General features: G+C 42.7%; 1 protein-coding gene across 14 annotated transcripts in view; it reads right to left on the reverse strand.

Annotated features, from left to right (window-relative positions):
* Positions 1-20074, reverse strand: part of MRVI1 (murine retrovirus integration site 1 homolog) — a 124004-nt gene that overhangs the window by 38224 nt on the left and 65706 nt on the right. For 10 of the 14 annotated variants that reach the window (XM_030794750.1, XM_030794758.1, XM_030794757.1 and 7 more), the window contains 3 exons: positions 20017-20064; positions 18275-18892; positions 16090-16168 (listed from right to left, as the gene is read on the reverse strand). In XM_030794750.1, the coding sequence (XP_030650610.1) occupies positions 16090-16168; positions 18275-18892; positions 20017-20064 (745 nt within the window). The remainder of the gene's footprint in view (positions 1-16089; positions 16169-18274; positions 18893-20016; positions 20065-20074) is intronic. The other 4 variants (XM_030794749.1, XM_030794755.1, XM_030794756.1 and 1 more) reach the window with 1 other exon arrangement.

Below are 20074 nucleotides of genomic sequence, written 5' to 3' on the forward strand. Positions count from 1 at the left end.
TTGACATTTATAAGTATCTAGTTCTATGTTAAGGGCTTTTTAATTGTTATCTTACATTATTCTCACAATGAGCTAGAACTTAGTCATCCCATTTTACGTGTGGATAAGCCAAGGCTCAGCAAGGTTAAGTCACTTGCTCAAGATTACAGAACTAGCAAATGGCATGGCCAGACTTCAAGGTCTACCTGCTTCAAATGTTATGTTCTTCCCTTTGCTTCCCACAGTATTAAGCTGGCAATCGGAAGCTGGTTGGCTCTTTGGCTATAATTCTTGGGAAAAAAGCCTGCTCCTTGGCAGGCTTCTCAGGAGACCTGTTGTTCAATTATTCCTCCTCGGATAAATTAAAATGTTCTATATTATGTATCCTACTTAGAAATTAGCATCTGATTCCATACCCCATAGATAAGAGATTTTCCAGAGTAAACCTAAGGCTGCTAGATCTTTTACAGATCTCAGAAACATAAATGCCTCCTAGTTAACAGAGACAATGAACAGCTTTTTGTTTTTTAACCTTCTAAAACTATCTTGGGTCTATGCTTTGAAGACAGAATGAACAAACTGAGTATTCTCTTTTCTATAAATCTTTCTCCTGTTTGAAAACAGCTCTTGTGCCTTTCTAAAGCTTCTCTTCTCCAGACTCTAGCTCCATTTTTCCAACAGCTCACTGTGGTCCCCTGTGGCCCATGGTCTCTAGATACCATCCCATTCCTGCACGCATTCTGGTTTGTTGCTGTTACAGAGGCCCAGATGTTCTCTAACAAGCTCTTAGCACAGGAGGACTTTGGTAAATGTCCCTGGCATTGATGTTTGTTATTCATGCAGCATAGATTTTGTGTGCCTGACTACGGGCTTACAGTACACTTAGCATTAAGCAAAAACTCTCAACCTCTTTAGTTGACCCAAATCAGGTATCCTCATCCTGTATAATGGTTACTTTCCATTTGCATGCAGAACTTCATATTTATCCATGTTTTACTCTTTCTCATGGATTTTAACCTGGTAGCTTTCCAATCTGCTCAATCATTTTCCAGGATCCTAGGCTAGGCTAGAGACCAGGACTATAGGCATAGTTGTAGCCACCTGAAGAGTTAAGACTGGGAATCATGTGAATAGAAAGAAGTCTCACCAAAGGAGATCATGAAGAGACAAGAGGCTATCTAGTTTGGCTCAAGATAAAATATGCTTAAATACTTTGAGCTTGCCAATAAGAGAATGGTAGGCATGGATTCCTTGGTACTCAAGGTATCCAAGTAAGCTGGAGGATGATCTGTTAGAGATGGGTGAGTCAGCAATTCTTCTTTGGATATGAGATTCAGCTAGAAGTTCTCTTAGCTACCTGTTACCTCTCTGGTTCTGTCCTGGCATTTACAGCTCTCTGACAAGGTTTCTGTGGTAAACCTTGTGGCACCCCGGCATCATTCTACCTTTATGTATGTATCCCTACCACACTCAACAGAGAGTCAACTGAGTAGCAAGCTCCTGAGATATCTATAGGATGATTGAAACATATGAGGTCTAATAATCAAGTGAAATCTATACCAGGGTTTTTGCCTAGAAAAGTTTCCCAAAATGGTGCTTGAAGAGTAATGCCAGAATTGGTGGATTCTAGGAACCAACCACCTTCCTCCTTAATTCAACCAAATTAACAATAAAAAATTTCAGAACAAATAAAAAAATACACAAGAAACTCTAAGATACAAGAAAAGGCAATAGTCTTCAAAAATAGTGACTAGAGAAAGAATAAAAATTACTAGGAATAAATGTAGAGCTTCCACCCATGATAACCCTTTCTTCTTCTCCAAAGAATCAGTACTGAAAGGAAGATGGGAGAGAAAAAATTCTTACAAAGAGTTTAATACCACAGAATAGAGAGGGAAAGCGATGGAGGGGGCAAGTAGGCAGTTGTCAGAGGAGATTCAGAAAGTTTCCCTAGAATAGAAGGTTCTCCATTCCATCTTACCAGCGTTTTGAAGAGAGAAAAAACTGCCTGGGCTGCCTGCCATTTTGCTTTTCTTACTGATGAGAAGAATAGAGGAAAGGCAGAATGATCACACAGAGCACAGAGTGGATTTTCTTGAATGATATGAAGGGATTTACAAGGAAGGAAGACTAACGATAAAGTAAATAAAACACATCCCTCTGAAGGAGTGAATGGCAGGAGACACATGGAAAGCCCCAACCACAATGTTCTCCCCCAACTCCTGAAAAACAGTGGCTAAACTCCTTGGATTTGTCTTTTTTTCCTTCCTTTCCTAGCAGAGGAGTAGCTGTTGGGAAGCATTGGGTCAAGTCTGGAAAATAAACCTATGGGCAGCTTGTCTCTACAATTCCAACCTAAATTAGTGAAACAATCTGAAACCCACTACTAACCACCTCCAAAGGAATAAGATATGCCCCTGATTTGGTATAACAAACTCATGTTTTGGACTATGAACAGAGTTAAGGAAAAAGAGCAGAAACCAATTCTACAAACAGCTCTATCTTAACTTCTCCTTTTCCCCACCACCCAAGCAGTAACAAAACAAACACAAAATATACAATCCTCAACTAAAGCACCAAAGGGAAGGCAAAGAGATCCCAGCTAAGGTAGGAAGGAGTCAACAAAAACTAACCTACAATACAATATATCTAGGGAAAGGGGAATCAAGATAGAAATATACAAATCAGAAAGAAATAAAAGGAAAACAGATGGCATGGCAACTATACAAAAATACTATAGACAAAAGAGGAAGGAAGGTAGAAAGGAAGGAAAAGGGAAACGTGCAAGAGACAGATGTCAGGATGGAAACATAGTTGCAAGAAACACATAAAAAAATGCAAAAGTACGCTTCTGTGCAAAATATATACCATAAATACTTTGACTCTAGAAAAAATAAGAACCTGAAAAAAAATTAAGAAATGAGAGTTGGGATGAGAAGATCATGCAAAGATGGAAGATGATGGCTATTTAAGGAAACAAAGACCAAAATAAAAGGACTAATCAAGAAATTGGGAAATACACACCGAACCAATTTATTGGAAAAATGAAGGAATAAAGCAGATATACCTTCAAACTGAATTAGAGGAGGGTGGTAGAGATTGAGTAATCATAAGGAATGCGAAGAAGGAAAGAAAGATTGAAGTATATAGAGATAAAATAATGGACCTGGAGTTGAGACACTGATGACCAATCTATGCATTATGTTGTCTCCGAAGTAGTGAACAAAACAAATGGAACAAAGGACATATTCAAAGATATAACAGAAGAAAAATGTTCTTCACTTGAGGGGAAAGTTGAACCCTTCAGGTTGACAGACCACATCATATTAAAAAATATATTTAAATGCTTCATACAAAAAAAAATAAAACCAGACATCTACATGGGAAAGTGAAGATTAAGAGGTGCTGGAAATCAGCTGATCCTAGCCTTCTCCATAACTTTAAATACAGTGGAGCAACATCTATGCAGTTCCAAGGAAAACAGTCAACCACGAATTTTGTAACCACGCAAGCTTCCTTCAAGAATAAGACAAAATTTTCAAACATGATAGAACTCGGGGAACACAGCACCTCTGAACTCTTTCAGGAAAATCGTTGGAAAACAAAATCCAGCTAAACAAGACACAAATCAGAATAAATTTGGGAAAGGGACCAGTGGTGAACATGAAATCCTTTTACATTTAAGTCTAAGGGTAAATAACTGTGGAAACCATGGTTACAGAATATGGAATGTAAATGTTATAACCTTAATGATGTACAAAGAAGAATTCAAGATGTGTAGAGGTAGAAATGGAAATGTAGGAAGAAACGTGAAGGTGGGAAGATATTCGGCCATTCTCATCTTTTCCTGCAGGAAGTCAGTAGGTACCACTGTAGTGACTAAATGTTCTTATCTTCTGTATTCTTGATGTTCTGTCACTTGGTGCCTTAATCCTGGAGAGACAGTCCCTCTCAAGGCTAGCTAATTCCTAGAAACAACTCTTCTTCAAGTGTGTCTTTGAAATACAAACCAGCCAATCCAGAACCCACACCTGTAAACATTGCCTTTATCAAATTCTCACACACCAAGCCAATACTCCCCCTAAATCGCCCCAGGGCCAGTACCTGACAACTAGGGGCCACCCTATAGCTTAGGGCCTGCCAAAATTATTCAAACTAGCCAACCCTAAACATACTCAGGGTACCTACCCTGCCTCTACCTTTCCTTTCCAAGAAAACCCCAGTAAAGGCTTGGGGCCGTCTCTTCCCTCACCACTTCTGCCTTCTGACCCACCCTGGTCCTTCCCCAAGGGGCTCTGTATGATGTGCCATGCATCCTGCTATTAGGGATCTGTGAGTATAAACCTGTTCCTTCATGAGAATCATTTGCAGGTCTCTGTGTCATACCATACCTGATTAAAACAAATGCCAGGTCCAAAGTTTAGATTAAATTTAAAACCTATAATGCAAAAAAACTACCTCATAATTTATAGATTTAATGTCATCCCTATCAAGCTACCAATGACTTTCTTCACAGAATTGGAAAAAACTACTTTAAAGTTCATATGGAACCGAAAAAGAGCCTGCATTGCCAAGACAATCCTAAGCCAAAAGAACAAAGCTGGAGGTATCACACTACCTGACTTCAAACTATACTACAAGGCTACAGTAAACAAAACAGCATGGTACTGGTACCAAAACAGAGATATAGATCAATGGAACAGAACAGAGCCCTCAGAAATAATACCACACATCTACAACCATCTGATCTTTGACAAACCTGACAAAAACAAGAAATGGGGAAAGCATTCCCTATTTAATAAATGGCGCTGGGAAAACTGGCTAGCCATATGTAGAAAGCTGAAACTGGATCCCTTCCTTATACCTTATACAAAAATTAATTCAAGATCGATTAAGGACTTAAATGTTAGACCTAAAACCATAAAAACCCTAGAAGAAAACCTAGGCAATACCATTCAGGACATAGGCATGGGCAAGGACCTCATGTCTAAAACACCAAAAGCAATGGCAACAAAAGCCAAAATTGACAAATGGGATCTAATTAAAGAGCTTCTGCACAGCAAAAGAAACTACCATCAGAGTGAACAGGCAACCTACAGAGTGGGAGAAAATTTTTGCAATCTATCCATCTGACAAAGGGCTAATATCCAGAATCTACAAAGAACTCAAACAAATTTACAAGAAAAAAACAACCCCATCAAAAAGTGGGCAAAGGATATGAACAGACACTTCTCAAAAGAAGACATTTATGCAGCCAACAGACACATGAAAAAATGCTCATTATCACTGGCCATCAGAGAAATGCAAATCAAAACCACAATGAGATACCATCTCACACCAGTTAGAATGGCGATCATTAAAAAGTCAGGAAACAACAGGTGCTGGAGAGGATGTGGAGAAATAGGAACACTTTTACACTGTTGGTGGGACTATAAACTAGTTCAACCATTGTGGAAGACAGTGTGGCGATTCCTCAAGGATCTAGAACTAGAAATACCATTTGACCCAGCCATCCCATTACTGGGTATATACCCAAAGGATTATAAATCATGCTGTTATAAAGACACCTGCACACATATGTTTATTGCAGCACTATTCACAATAGCAAAGACTTGGAACCAACCCAAATGTCCATCAATGATAGACCGGATTAAGAAAATGTGGCACATATACACCATGGAATACTATGCAGCCATAAAAAGGATGAGTTCATGTCCTTTGTAGGGACATGGATGAAGCTGGAAACCATCATTCTCAGCAAACAACTGCAGGGACAAAAAACCAAACACCGCATGTTCTCACTCATAGGTGGGAATTGAACAGTGAGAACACTTGGACACAGGAAGTGGAACATCACACACTGGGGCCTGTCGTGGGGTCCAGGGGATGGGGGAGGGATAGCATTAGGAGATATACCTAATGTAAATGACGAGTTAATGGGTGCCGCACACCAACATGGCACATGTATACATATGTAACAAACCTGCACTTTGTGCACATGTACCTTAGAACTTAAAGTATAATAATAATAAAAAAAAGTATATTACTAAGTGAAAAAAGCAAGGTTTGGAACACCTTGTATAATATACTATCATTTATGTTAAAAAAAAATCCACTTTTGGCCGGGCGCGGTGGCTCACGCCTGTAATCCCAGCCCTTCGGGAGGCCGAGGTGGGCGGATCACGAGGTCAGGACATCGAGACCATCCTGGCTAACACGGTGAAACCCCATCTCTACTAAAAATACAAAAAATTAGCCCAGCGTGGTGGCGGGCGCCTGTAGTCCCAGCTGAGGCAGGAGAACGGCGTGAATCCGGAAGGTGGAGCTTGCAGTGAGCTGAGATCGCGCCACTACACTCCAGTCTGGGTGACAGCGAGACTCCATCTCAAAAAAAAGAAAAATCCACTTTTACATATATGCCTATATTTGGAAATGCTTTGAATATATCTAGAAGTTACACTAAAACATAGTGACAGTGGTTGCCTCTGTTACTGGGGGATAGAGATGTAATGAGACTTACTTTTTCCTGTCTCATTTTGTACTTTTTGAATTTTGTACTATGGACATGATTATTTATAAAAATTGAATTAAAACTCATACCAAAGCAAAAAAAAAAAAAAAAAAAACTACCTCAGTAACTCCAAACCCTTTATGCATTTCATAATACATTTTTTACACTTTTAGAAAATTTCTCTTCTTTGGAGGAAGCGGTTACCAAAATTCAGCAAGTCTTATAGTTTTATTTCATGTTCAATTAAGTTCTAATACTTTTAATTTCAAAAAAGTACATCTAGTATAATCTCCCTCTTTTTCCCTTCCTTCTTCTGTATTTGTGGGGAAGGAGGTGTTTAGTGTAAGCTATTTTTACTTTCTTCCTTGTATTTTTCACTATTGGTTGAATTTTTAGATATGAACATATGCCACTTTCAACAAAAAGTAATAAAATTATTTTCAAATATATCTCCCAGTACTAGATGATTCCAATGAAAATATTTGTTTCTGGCCATGTCAGGGACTTGGAAACATTACTTTTGGAGCTTTGGTTAAAGATGCTCTGAGTCCCAGGGTGGTTCCCAAAAGTCAAAGCTGCTAGTTGGGGATAAACTTTTTTACCTCTTTCTTCTCAGGGAGGCCTCTTTCCTGCCCAAGACCTGAGGCTCTGAGTCTAGACTGGGGGTTTTGGAAGGACTGTCCATTCGACGTACTTCTCTGCCTTAGCCTACGTGTCCCTCAAAATCCAGGTCCAGATAGCCAACTACCTCCTAGACATAGCCACCTGGATAAGGAGAATAAAAATCATTTCAAGAGCCACCATTTACTGAACATCAACTATGCAGTAGATACACTTTGTCATTTCTTACAATAGTACTGCAAATAAAAAATAGCTTAAACACCTCCTTCCCCACAAATACAGAAGGAGCAAGGGAAAAAGAGGGAGATTATACTAGATATGCTTTTTTGAAATTAAAAGTATTAGAATTTAATTGAACTTGAAGTGAAACTGTAGGACCTGCTGAATTTTGGTAATTGCTTCCTCCAAAGAAGAGAAATTGGTTTCTAAAAGTACAAAGAATGTATTATGAAATGCATTTTCTGGAGAAACTGAAGCTCAGCTGAGTTAAAGTGATTTACTGGGGTCCAGCTTATCAGCAGTAGAGCCAGAATGCAAAACCAGGTTTGTCTGTTGCATTCAAGCTGCTTTCCATGGGCATTTGACATGTCCAAACTCAAATTCACTGTCTTCCTTCTCAAGCAAACTCCTCCTCCTGTCTCACAATTCATCACCCTCACAGCCATGCAGACAGGTACCTGGTGGTATTCCTGGTCTGCCTCTCAACTCCATCTCCTCATCAAGTCCTGACAAGCTGATCTCCAATAGCTGTCAAACTGTCCTGTCCACATTCACTACCACCTCATCACCTCTCACCAGGCTATTTCCCTATCCTTTTACCTGGTGTCTCCCTGTCTCTAGCCTCTCCTGTTTCAGGCCAGCTCTCACAATCTGTCCAGAAGAATTATTCTAAAATATAGATTTGATCCTGATGCTTCCTTACCTGCAGGCTTCTCTGACTTTCCAAAGTGTCCTAAATGGAATTCAAACTCATTAATTGGCCTTCAAAGCCTTCACTTTCCCTGGTCTCAGCCCACTGTTCCCACCCTGTTGCCCATCTCTCTGGGACATGTAGCTCACACTTAGTTCACATGACATTCCTTCTGTTCCTGAAGTGTGCCAAGCACTAGAAGATGCCTACATGCTTTTGCTTCTGCTGTCCCTCTGCTTGGGATAACTTTCTCTTCCCCAGCTCAAGGTGGCTCCTCCTGAAAACCTTCCCTGACTCAACCCCACTGAGCTAGCTGCTTCTTCCTCTTTGTTCCCAGGTACTTTATGGCCTGTTAAAGTTTTATCATAAATTATCGTAGTGACTTTGTCTATTCTTATGTTTCCTCTCCTAGACAGTTAAGGTGAGCTTATTCGTTCATACATTTAGTTAATGTTTATTGAGTGTTTACTATGTCCCTGGCAATGAGCTGGGAGCTAAGGACACAATGCTAAGCAAAACTGACATGCCACATCCTCTGGAGCTCATTATCCAGGGGGACAGAGATTAATCAGAGAAACATCCAAACAATTTCACACTGAGAGATTTTACAAAGGAGAAGGGATCTGAAGGTACTAGCAAACCCTTCCCAAGAAAAGTGACATGAGCAGATATCTAAAGATTGAGTGACAGTTCATTAGGCAAAGAGGGAGAGAGGAAGAACATTCCATGCAGAAGACAGAATGCGCCATGCGTAAGAAGAGGAAAGAATGAGCTGCCGAAGGCAGGCCAAAATATTGTGAGTGAGAGTGAGTGTGGCCCTAGAATATGTTGGGGAAGTAGGTGGGGTTAACTATCCAGGGCCTTGTAGGTTCTACTGAGGATTCAAATGCTCTTCCTAAGAGCAGAATGAAGCCTCTGAAGATGCTGAAACAGATTTGCCTTCTAGAGATCCCTGTGGCTGCTGTGTTGGCCATGGTGTGAGCTGGGTTGGGGGTTGGGAGTGCAGGGAGAGGGGACCAGGTTGCAGGCTGTTGAGACAGCCAAGGGGACTGATAGTGGTGGCTGGGACAAGGCCTTCTCCCTGATGGTGGGGCCTGAACCCTTTTCACTTAATGCATCCCCAGCACACAGCCTAAGAAATGGCCCACAGTCAGTCTCACATATTTGGCTTGAATATAACCTGCAAATGATCAAAGATCAAAACAGCATAGAATATAGTTCCTGAGAAGGGAACTGTTTGGGTTGTTGGAAAGACTAGATGCAGCACAGAAATGAGCCTCCCAGTCCTCACAAACTGAAGGAGAGCCAAAATTCTTCAGACTCCAGAATGTTCTGATAAGTATCTTTTCCCATTTCTCAAAGGAACAGCCAACAACCATCATAAGAGACTGGAGTTTTCCCCATGAGTTCATATGCAGGGTTGTATTTAGTGCCTATAAATACAATCTGAGCCAGCTCTCATAAAATGCTCCCAGAGCCTTTTATCCTGGGTATGGGAGGGGATGGGGCTCTTTGATGGGGCTTTCAGAATATAAGAAAAGAAAGTCACAAGTCTGCAAGTATTCATTAAACACAGAGGGTTGCCCACCACATCTCTAGCACTGTGGAGCACAGTGTACAAGAATATCCCATTTGGTTGGCAAGATAGAGTTCTACAACCTAAATGACAGAAATGAAAATATGTGCCAGGTTCCTGCTGGAATAAAGACCAGTATCACATGCAAACATTATAGCAGCTTAGTGAAGTAGGTACTGTTATTAACCTCCTTTAAAAGATGAACAAACTGAAGCGTGGAGAGAATTAGAACCTTGACCAAGGCTATGCAGCTGGTAAGTGATGAAGTTTGAGCTCTTAAGCATCCAGACCCTAGAACTGAGAGAAAATGAGAGGGAGTGTATATTGTTGGACACTGACCATGGTTAATTTTATTTTTAAAATTTGGTGCTTATAGAAGTCAAATTCATTTGCCTGATAATTTTACTTCTGAGATCCATCTTATGCCCTATTAATATTGGATAATAAAGTTTTGCTGTAGGTAGTGGATGTCTAAATTGGTATAATTTTTGTAAGCTAATCTGGCAGTGTGCACATATACATTTAAAAGTAAATACTTTTAACCAATCAATTGCAAGTCTAGAATAGTAGCCCATGGAAACAACAGATTTCTATAAAGATCTATTTAAGATAGTATTCATTATAACAGTGTTTTTAATAGAGAAAAAAGTGGAAATAACATAAATATTAATGATATAGGTCAAATAATACAGTGTTCCTTACATAATACTATAAAACAGTTAAAAATGTTTAAAGTTCCATATGCTTTAAATGAGAAACTGCCTAAAGTATGTTGTTTTGTAGAAAAGACAATGTGACAGAAGCACCTAGTCATCCCCCAACATGTCTTCTCTGCCTTTCATGCGAATGGAGTTTAGTTTGGGCATATGGCCAGCTGTCCCACCAGCAACCACATTCCCCAGCTTCCCTTGCTGCTAGGTATGCACACGTGACCATCTTATCACCCATGCAGTGGGAGCTGAAGGGGTATGTGCAACTCCTGTGCTAAGAAAATAAGCTTGGGCTTCCATTCTCTGTCCTTCCCTCACATGAGAACCCAGATTTGCCCATAATCCAGCTTCGACCTTGTATCAAGCCTAACACCTCAGGGCATGGCAAAATGACAACAGGGAAGGAATGAGGGTCCCCAAATGATCATATGGAGTACAGCCTGCCGCTAACCTGATCAGTTCACCTTGGAGTTGTTACTTGAGAGTGAAACAATCTTCTGTCTCCTATACGTTATTGTATTTGGGCCTCTATGTTACAGCAACTTGGATGTTATCTTAACTAATGCAGGAAAGTTGCAAAGTACTTTAAAAGAGATACTGATATATAGAATTTGGTAGTACATATAAAAGAAATAAACCATGACCAAATGAGTTTCACTGTCACACCACAAGGGTTTATTTCTATGGAAAATAATTTTTATATATGGGAAATATTTATTAAAAATACATGATTTTTTCAGTAGATATCCATAGCACATTTAATAAAAGTCAACATATATTTTGAAACTTGAAAAATATTTCCTTAAGTAAAAAGTATAAATTCTGTATTTTAATATTTTATATTACCTATATATTTTAGTTTATAACTATAAAATAAAAATTGAAATTGTGCCTTTATTTAGTAACAAGATACAACATGATGTTGAGAGAAAAATATAAAAAACAACTCAGTTAAAAAGAGAAACAAGGCACATGTTCTCCTTATCACCATTATTGAATTAGAGAATGTTGCTAAAGTAATAAAACATATACAGATACACACTGAGAAATACACACACAAGCATACAACTAAGATAAATGACGAATTGGATAAAATAAATATCACAGATGGTTTGATTGTGAATTTGAGAAAGAAAGGTGTTCTACAAAATGGTCAAGAGCGTTTTAAGTTAGACACATCTGGGTTCCATTTCTGGCTTCAGCAATTAACAACCACGTAACCTTAACTTCCCCCAAGCCTCGATTTCCGTATTTGTAAAGTGAGTGTAATAAGGCCACCTCCCAAGACTGTTGTGAGCATTAGGTATCATCAAGTACTTAGCATAGTATCTGGCACGTAGTAATCACTCTAGTAATAATAATCACACTGATTAATCACTATAGTAATCATTCTACCATTTGGTAGCAATATTTTTTATGCAAGAAACACGTATGACACCAAGCACCATTCACCTATGCCACAAATTATTAGCTAGAAAATCTAATACAAAAAGAGTCTTAAGCAAAAATATAAGCTACATAGATTGTACCCCAGTGAGAGATACGGAAGATGTATACAAAGAACCTTAAGTCTTTTAGAGGAGAAAGAAGGAAATATGTAAATTAATAGAGGAACAAACCATGTGCCTGAATAAGTGTCTGCAAAGTAAGTACTTTAAAGGTCTATAAACTGTAAAGCAAACAAAACTTGGACAGTTCTTCTGAATTCAATGTGTAGGTTTATAGCAATCACAATTAGAATGTTATACAAAATGGTATATATTTCAAATGGGAATGGAGGCCCACAGAGGTTGAGGAACACATTTAAGGACTCTGTTAATTGTACTGGGACATGAGCTCAAATCTCCTGACTTGTTGTCCAGTTGCTCTGTTATTTTGCACTGAATCGCTATATCTAGAATATCAACGAATATCCTGAAAAAGAAGAGCAATGAAGAAAAACTAACCCCATTGCACACTAAAATATATTATAAGGCAGCAGTAATTAAAATGGTGTAGTATTGATACCAATAAAACAGAATCAGAAGCCCAGAACTAGTTTTTGGTGTATATGTAAAAAAGAATGTAACATATGACTAAGCCATAAGAGAAATAAAAACACTATTAAAATATTATTGCGGTAACAAGACCTTAAATTTTAAAATACATATGTATTAAAATAAATTTCAGAGATATTAGCAAAATAAACATAAACTAGTAAAAAATAGATCTATTATTACAGCTGGGGAGAAGTAGTATTTTTATAATGATTGAAATAATAGAAGACTTCTCAAAGGTAAAGATAGGCAAACATGATTATATAAAATCTTTACAATTCCTCTAAAATAACACAAAACGTATTAAAAAGCAAAAAAAAATTGAATGAAAATATATTAAAATACAGCCCCCCCCCCAAAAGAAAGAAAGCCAATTAAGGGCTAATATCTATAATGTAACAAGTTTACATATATTACCAACAAAAAACAAACAAATCAATGAAAAACCCCAGACCCAAATGGATACACGGGCAAAGAAGTAAGAAGTTAATTACCCAATAAGAAAACAAAGTGACTATTTTAACATTTTAAGTTTGAGCTTCCTAGCAAATTAATTGAAATAATAATGAAATTTCACACTAATAATGATAAACTTAAAACAATGATAATTATTGATTATTCTGACTATATTCTGAATAATAAGGAGTAGAAGCAAACACCAGTGCAGGTAATGCGTAAGAGAAAGATGTCCATTCAGTCTGTCAGTAATGTTATTCATTGTAAGTAATTTGGAAAATGCAAATGTTTCTACTCTTTAACCTTGTGATTCTCATGTCTGAACATTTATCTCAAGGGAATAATTTAAAGGAAGAAAGAAAAACAACTAACAGTCCATAATTGTTTATACTAACATTGTTAATCCTAGTTCAAAAAACAATAGATATGTCAATACAAAAGGAATTATGCACCCATTAAATCATAACTGAGGAGAAGTTGCTGAGTATCAAATAACAAGTAAAAAAAAGAAGCCGTATCTATTCATCAAATCAAGTGAAAACATTATAAATATGGGCAAATATTGCAAAGAAGAAAAATTGTTAGTTTTTCAGAATTGGTGGGGTTGTGGGTGAAATTTTAAAGTGTTTTTTCCAGTGTTTTAAATATGCTTTAGTAAATCTAAAATTATAAGTAGAGAAGTATATACTGCATTTTCAAAAGATCCTTCTAAAGATGGTTATTTAAAATATTTTGCCCTTGGGATAAAATATTGTTTGAAATTTTACTTCTGGGAACCTTCTTATTAATGCTGAATAAATAGGTAGGTGTAAGTTACCATAGTTCAGACCAGGGGTTTCCACCATTGTTAGTGACATCCTGGACACATTCACACAAGAATCCATAGGGCTCTTATGCTGAGATTGGCCCCCAGCAGCTTGAAGTGGGGCAAGGATTTTCAAATGGTGCTCTGTGAAGCCTGGGTCCCTGGAGGTTCCTTAGGCCCACAGTCTCCGAAAATGCAGGATCCAAGCCCTTCTATCCCCTTCAACCAGAGCAGCCCCACTTGTATCTCCCCAACACACTGGCCTCCTACAGATCAGCTTGTCTGAAATGTTGTGCAGCTTAAAAAAAGTTTTAAAACTGTTCATGAGATGGCCAAACCATGAGATTCAGAGTCAGGAGATCCTTGGGCCTCAGTTTCCTCAACTATAAGAGCAAGAATCCCCTCTTAGCTGACTGGGAAGATTACATAAAATCAGAGGTACAAAATGGTTTATACTGTGGAAAATGCTATGGGAGATTTATTAAGATTGAATTAAAAGGACTAGGTGACGTGGATGAACCTTAAAGATGTTTTATGAATTGAAATGAGCTCGACACAAAAGGAGAGATACTGTATGATTCCATTTCTAGGAGGTATCTAGAAGAGTCAAATACATAGAGACAGAAAGTAGAAGGTGATCACCAGGGGCTGGGGAAGGAGGGAATAAAGAATTATTGTTTTAATGAGTATGGCATTTCAGTTTGCGATGATGAAAAAGTTCTAGAAATGGATAGTGTGATGGTTGCATAATATGAATGTACTTACTGCCACTGAACTGTACACTTAAAAATGGCTAAAATGGCAAGTTGAATGTTATATATATTTACAATAAAAAATAGTCCCCCACCCCCTCTGAAAAAGGGAGTACTATATAGAGTAAAATACAAAAGAAAGTCAAGAAAGGAGAAGATTGCAGAGCTGGTGGGACTAACCCACTGCTTTAAGGAACAGGTACCATATGATTCAGAGAGGAGGGCGACAGCCCAGCAGGAGGGAGATGCTGTGGGAACAGAGGCACAGAGGCAAGAGGGTGAGTGGCCACAGAGAAGAGGCTCTGGGAAGAGGGAAGAGCCAGGAGCCTGGCCTGTTGGAAACACTCATTCCTCTCCACTCGCCCATGCCTCTTTGCCCACCTCATGGCACTATGGTTACAGTTACAGATTATTTTCATGTACCTATCTCAACGCTCCTGCCGCATCTTTTAAAAAATGTTTCTTTTGAGACAGGATCTCACTCTGTACCCCAGAGCGAGACCCTGGAGTACAGTGGCACGATCACAGTTCACTGCAGCCTTGACCTCCCAGGCTCAAGTGATCCTCCCACCTCAGCCTCCTGGGTAGCTGTGACTACAGGTGTGTGTCACCATGCCCGGGTAATTTTTGTATTTTTTGTACAGATGGGGCTTCATCATGTTGCCCAGGCTGGTCTCAAAGTCCTCAGCTCAAGCAAGCCACCTGCCTCCCAAAGTGCTGGGATTACAGGTTCACCTAGCCCCCTGCCACATCTCATACAATTTCATTCGTTCATTCAGCAAATACCTATGCAGGCCCTAGTAGTGCCAGGCATTGTTGTAAGCAGTGGACACACACACACACACACACACACACTCCTGCCCTTGGGGGCTTCTTCTCTAGGGATGATAATAGCTCACACCTAGATAACACCTGTCATGTACCAGGTATTGTTTTAGGTACTTTATAGATATTAGCTGCTTTAATCTCCATAATCACCTAAGAATGCAAGTACTGTTCTTAGCCTGGTATTACATGCAGCGGGGATCAGGCCCAGGGAGGTTGAATAGCTTGCCCGAGTCACCTGAGTGGTAGCAGGGCTTACAGTTCCAACTCGTGGTGGGGCTGGACATACTCATGCTGGAGAATGGGGCCAACGGAGGGTGCTGGGGGCACTGGGAGCAGGGCTGGGCCTGCCCAGCTAGATCTAGAGGGGTCAGAACCCTACTGAGAACATCGGCAGAGGTGAGTGCAGAGAGGGAGGCAGGGCGGGGGCTGAAGCCTCATTTTCAGAAGATGGTTCTGGTAGAAGGTGGGCGGGGAACCAGAGGCTTGGAGGAAGGGGCCTGCAGCTACCCAGCAGGGCAGGGCTGGGGTATGGACTTTGTGGTGACGGCAGATTAGAAAATAAGAGATGGCCGTGATGCCTTGAAAAGAGGAACTCTTCAATTTGGGCAGCTTCCTGGGTGTACGAGGAAAAGGAAGTGTCAAAAGTTCAGGCCTGAGGTACCCTTCCAGACCCACTAGATGCCAGCAGGGCTTAGGGAGGGCTGACAGCAAGGTCTGGGGGCTGGCTGGAAGGAGGCAAGTTTGGAGGTGCTGAGGGGACAGAACACACAATCAGATTCATTCATTCACCTGCAAATGTTTCCAGAGGAAGACACAGGGAGTCTTGTGTTTACACATTCACCTTCCTTGATCTGGCACAGACAAATCAGCACTCGCTGAGACGCATCTGCCCCAACCCCACCTACCTTTTTCCTGCTCAGCCGCTTCACTAAGGTCTGGAAGCTTGAGCCCCACTAAGTTCTGATTTCTCATCAGGATGTGCTCCTTTGTGGTAAAAGAAAGAGACAACAGTTTCAGATGATGACACTGGGCTGGGCTGTTCTTTTGGCTCTGTCTATGGTTCTGTGACCACTATCTTAGGTGGGAAAATGGGGCCGCCTGAGAGGTGGGTGGGCAGGCATGGCATGGTGAGGCCTGAGAAGCACCAGGAAATAGTTCCTCTCCCAGTCCGTGAAGGTGCCTGAAACGCCACTGTCAGCACCACATTCCATGGGTCAGGGACTACCCTTGGCATGGTCTTTTTAAACAAGTCTGTGGGCTTCAGGGTAAATGAATTGCTTGGCCTCACTGTGGCTAAGGTTTGCAAAGGACCCACAGGGGCAGAACTAAGGGCTCTGGGACAGGAGGGTCCCCTGGGTGTGTATGGTGCTGCTCCCGGAAACAGCTTTGGCGATCTCATGTCTGGCTGGATCTTCCTGCCCTGTCATTCCGGGCAGTGACTGCTCACTTCCAGGAGCTGTGATTGCCCCACACACTTGGGTCATCAATGGCCTTTTATGGCACCTCTTGAGTTTTTAAACTCTCCAGAAAAGTGAGGCCTGAGAATTGCTAGCTTGGGGCCTCAGCTGGCAGAGCCTGGGAAGAGATGGGATGTGGCCCAAGTGGGCTCACACCTGCTCTCAGCCAATTAGCAGCAGACCAAGGCCCTGAGTGGAGGCACCTGGCAGAGCTCCTTGCCCCTGTGACTTATGGATCTTCAGTCTGCTGTGTGGCAGAGGGCACTTGGGAATGGTTTGTCCCCCGAGAAAGGAGGAAAGGAAGGGGCCAGCAGAGGGTGCTCATGATCCAAGTGGAAGTCATGGTCAAGGACCCTTTACCCATTTGCTTAGCAAGCCAGAGGCCCACAGCCCATCAGCTTAAGCACACTGGAGTTGGGTAGGGGCTGGGCACTCAGGTGCCAGGGTAGTGGTTAGTGACATGGGGCCTCCAGGTTCCCTGTAACTTCTCTGGGTGAGTGAAACCTGTGGGAGTGTAGGGAGTGAGGAGGCTCTGATGACCAGAGGCCCATGAAGGCAAATCCCTGGCTGTCGGCCCCTTGGCTCCAACTTCCGCTAGAGATCTGGGACCGTGGCAACCCCTCTGGGCCCTGTGCTGTTTGATCCACTAGTTAGTTGGGTCTTTCTGACTAGGAAGAGTTTTGTGTGTAAAATGTTAACATCAGCAGCCACGCCCCAGCTCCCCTGAGCCTCCAGTTCAGAGCATCATGAAGGTTTCTGAATAGGATACTGGCCAGCATTGGAATGTGTCCCTGCCAGCACAGAAATCCCCTCACTTGTGCTTGAGTGCTATCGGGCACCTTCTTTTCTTCCCTGCCCCACATTTCCCTCTGTAGAGGAGCCAGGAGAAGCCTGCTCTGAGGGTGCTGGGCCTCACTCTGTGGAATCCAGGTGCCTTGGTTTGTATTCCAAGTGGGCCTTCTGGAGGAGATGGGACTGGTCAGGATTGCTTTGTCCTGTTATCTGGTCTCTATCTCTGGATGCCCCCAATCATACCCTGCATAGGGTAGCAGCCCCACAGGAGACCGCTGTGCCTGGTTTGATGGCCAACAGAAGCTGAGGGGACACCATGGGCACTGGAAGAAACTCACCATGGGCGGAGAAACTGTCACACTTGCAGATGGACTTAAAGCCTTTGTTAACGGGCATCAGGAAGGAAGGCTTGGGGGCATCACAAAGGAAATCACAATTTCACCCTTGCTAGCTAATCCTAGGCATGACTGGGCACTCCATCAAGGGATTCCTGTTTATGAGCCACTGATTCCGGTTGGAGGAGGAAAGCAGCCCAGGACTGAGGGGCCCACGTGTTCCTCCACACGTCTGCCTTCCCCTGAGACGTGGCTTTGTGTGGCAACTAGATTCTAGACTGAGCTCTGCCTGGTAACTGGCATAAAAAAGCACCTAAAACTGGTATTTAGGAAAGAGATGCCACATAAATAGGCCTGACTTCTCAGAGTGGGAAAATTTACGCCCCCACAAGGCCCAAGTCCAGGCCAGAGCTGCCTTGGCCAGGGGCCCAGACTCAGCCCTGAGGTCTTCAGCCCAGGGGCTACCTGGAGTACACACTCTGCCCAACTGGCCCCCAGGAGCCCACCTCTCGGAGCTTGGTCAGTTTCTGCATCCGCACGGGCTGCACTTGTATCTGAAAGTCTTTGAGTCCAGGGGCCTTGGCCAGCTTGCTGCCGGCTTTGCCTGCAAAACGCTTTTCTTCCTCTGCCAGTGGCAGCTTGGCAAGCACTTTCTGCAGCCGGGGGCCAGGTTCTTCAGGGCCACTGTCCCAGGAGAGCCCTCGCAGCAGCGGGGGCCGGGACACAGTGGGTGGAAGCTCAGCTTTGGAGCCAGCCTTGGGCCCCGTTGGCTCTCCAGCTGGGCTTCTCCCCTGGGAGGCTGGGGGAGCCACTCCTGCCGCATCCTGGGTTGGACTTCTCGGCAGAGGGCTGCCCTCCCAGCCTGTTTTCAAGAGCTGCTTCCCCAGCTCGTTTTCCACGGGGCCAGGCTGAGGGCTGTTCAGGGCCATTTTCCCACTGCTGTTTGTGACAGGAGCTAGGCCTCTGGGTGTGGTCTCGGGGTACCGGAGCGGATCGAAGTTTTCCTTTTGTTCTATTGCAATCTCTTTGGACTTCTCAACTGGAGGAGGACGAGGAGCCAGCCTGCCCTGAGACACTTTCCTCTGGTCATTCTGCTTCCTGTCAGCTAGCCCTTTGGGGACGTTCTGAAAAAGACAAGGTAGAGCTGGAACCCCGGGGGGCAGGTTGAGGGGAAACAGGTGGGGCCACTTCTGCTGTGGAGTCTCTGCCCCCACACACCTTGCCAAGGGGCCCATTTGTATAAGTGTGTATGGGGTATGAGTGGACGATGTGGAAGGAGAGGGCTTCTGCCCGAGGTTTGTAAAACAGACAGGAAAATGGAACCTGCAATTCAAAACCAGCCAAGAATTTCCCAAGGGATTGGAGCTGAGGAAACTTGAATGGAAGGTTTGGCCCCAACTCAGTTGCCCCAGATCTAGCCTTGGTGCAGCTTAGCAAGGAACTCTTAGGGACCCAGATTTGTGAACCCTCTGAAATTATGTATGTGTATGTCTGTGTGTGGAGGGGTGTTTTTCTAGGAAAAAAACATCCACAGCTTTCAACAATTTCTCAGAGTTCCATGATCCAAAGAGGTTAGGGATCATTGTATGGGGTGATTCTTGCAAAGGTGATGTCTTCCTGCTCAGAAGGTCTAAGATTCTGCAGTGTTAGTTTACTTTGTTCGCTCCCCAAGGGAAACCTGGGCTGTGAGCAGCACGCGGGTCTCGGTGTCTGTGTGGCTGCCTCGTGTGTGCTGAGACTCTTCCAGAGGACTGTATCCCAGACCCAGTTCCAGGTGACACTAAATTCTACCGCTGCCCTTGAAACACTGAGCACGTGGGCCCCTTGCTGTGAGCAGGGTGGGGCGCTTCTGTTGCTCATCAACAAAGATGAGGTTTTCCCAGCTTCCCCAGACAGAATCCCAGGCAGGGGCTGGCGCTTTCCTGCCCTTTTCACTGGGGCTGACAGGAGCCACAGTCTCACCTGGCCTGGAGGTCCCCCTTGTCTCCAACCAGCAGCCTGACTGGGGGTCAGCGCTGTGAGTATTGCCTCCATGGAATTCACCCCCCTGAATCCTGCCTCCCCACCCCTCCACCTTAGACTTCTAGTCACTAAAGGGCAGGGGAATCTGCTGTTTCCCTGGCCCTGACCCTCCACTCATACGTGTGCATACACATACACTTGAAGGCTGCCAGGGGCCAGCCTAGGCTTCTAGGAGACTGTGCCCCCCATACTCAAATCTTCCAAAGGGAGCAAAGCTCAAACTCACAGGCTCGCCAGGGTGAGGTGAAGAGCCGTCGGCCTCATCCCCCTTCTGCTGGAGAAGG

The sequence above is a fragment of the Nomascus leucogenys genome, chromosome 15 (assembly GCF_006542625.1).
Source record: "Nomascus leucogenys isolate Asia chromosome 15, Asia_NLE_v1, whole genome shotgun sequence".
Taxonomy (NCBI): Eukaryota; Metazoa; Chordata; class Mammalia; order Primates; family Hylobatidae; genus Nomascus; species Nomascus leucogenys.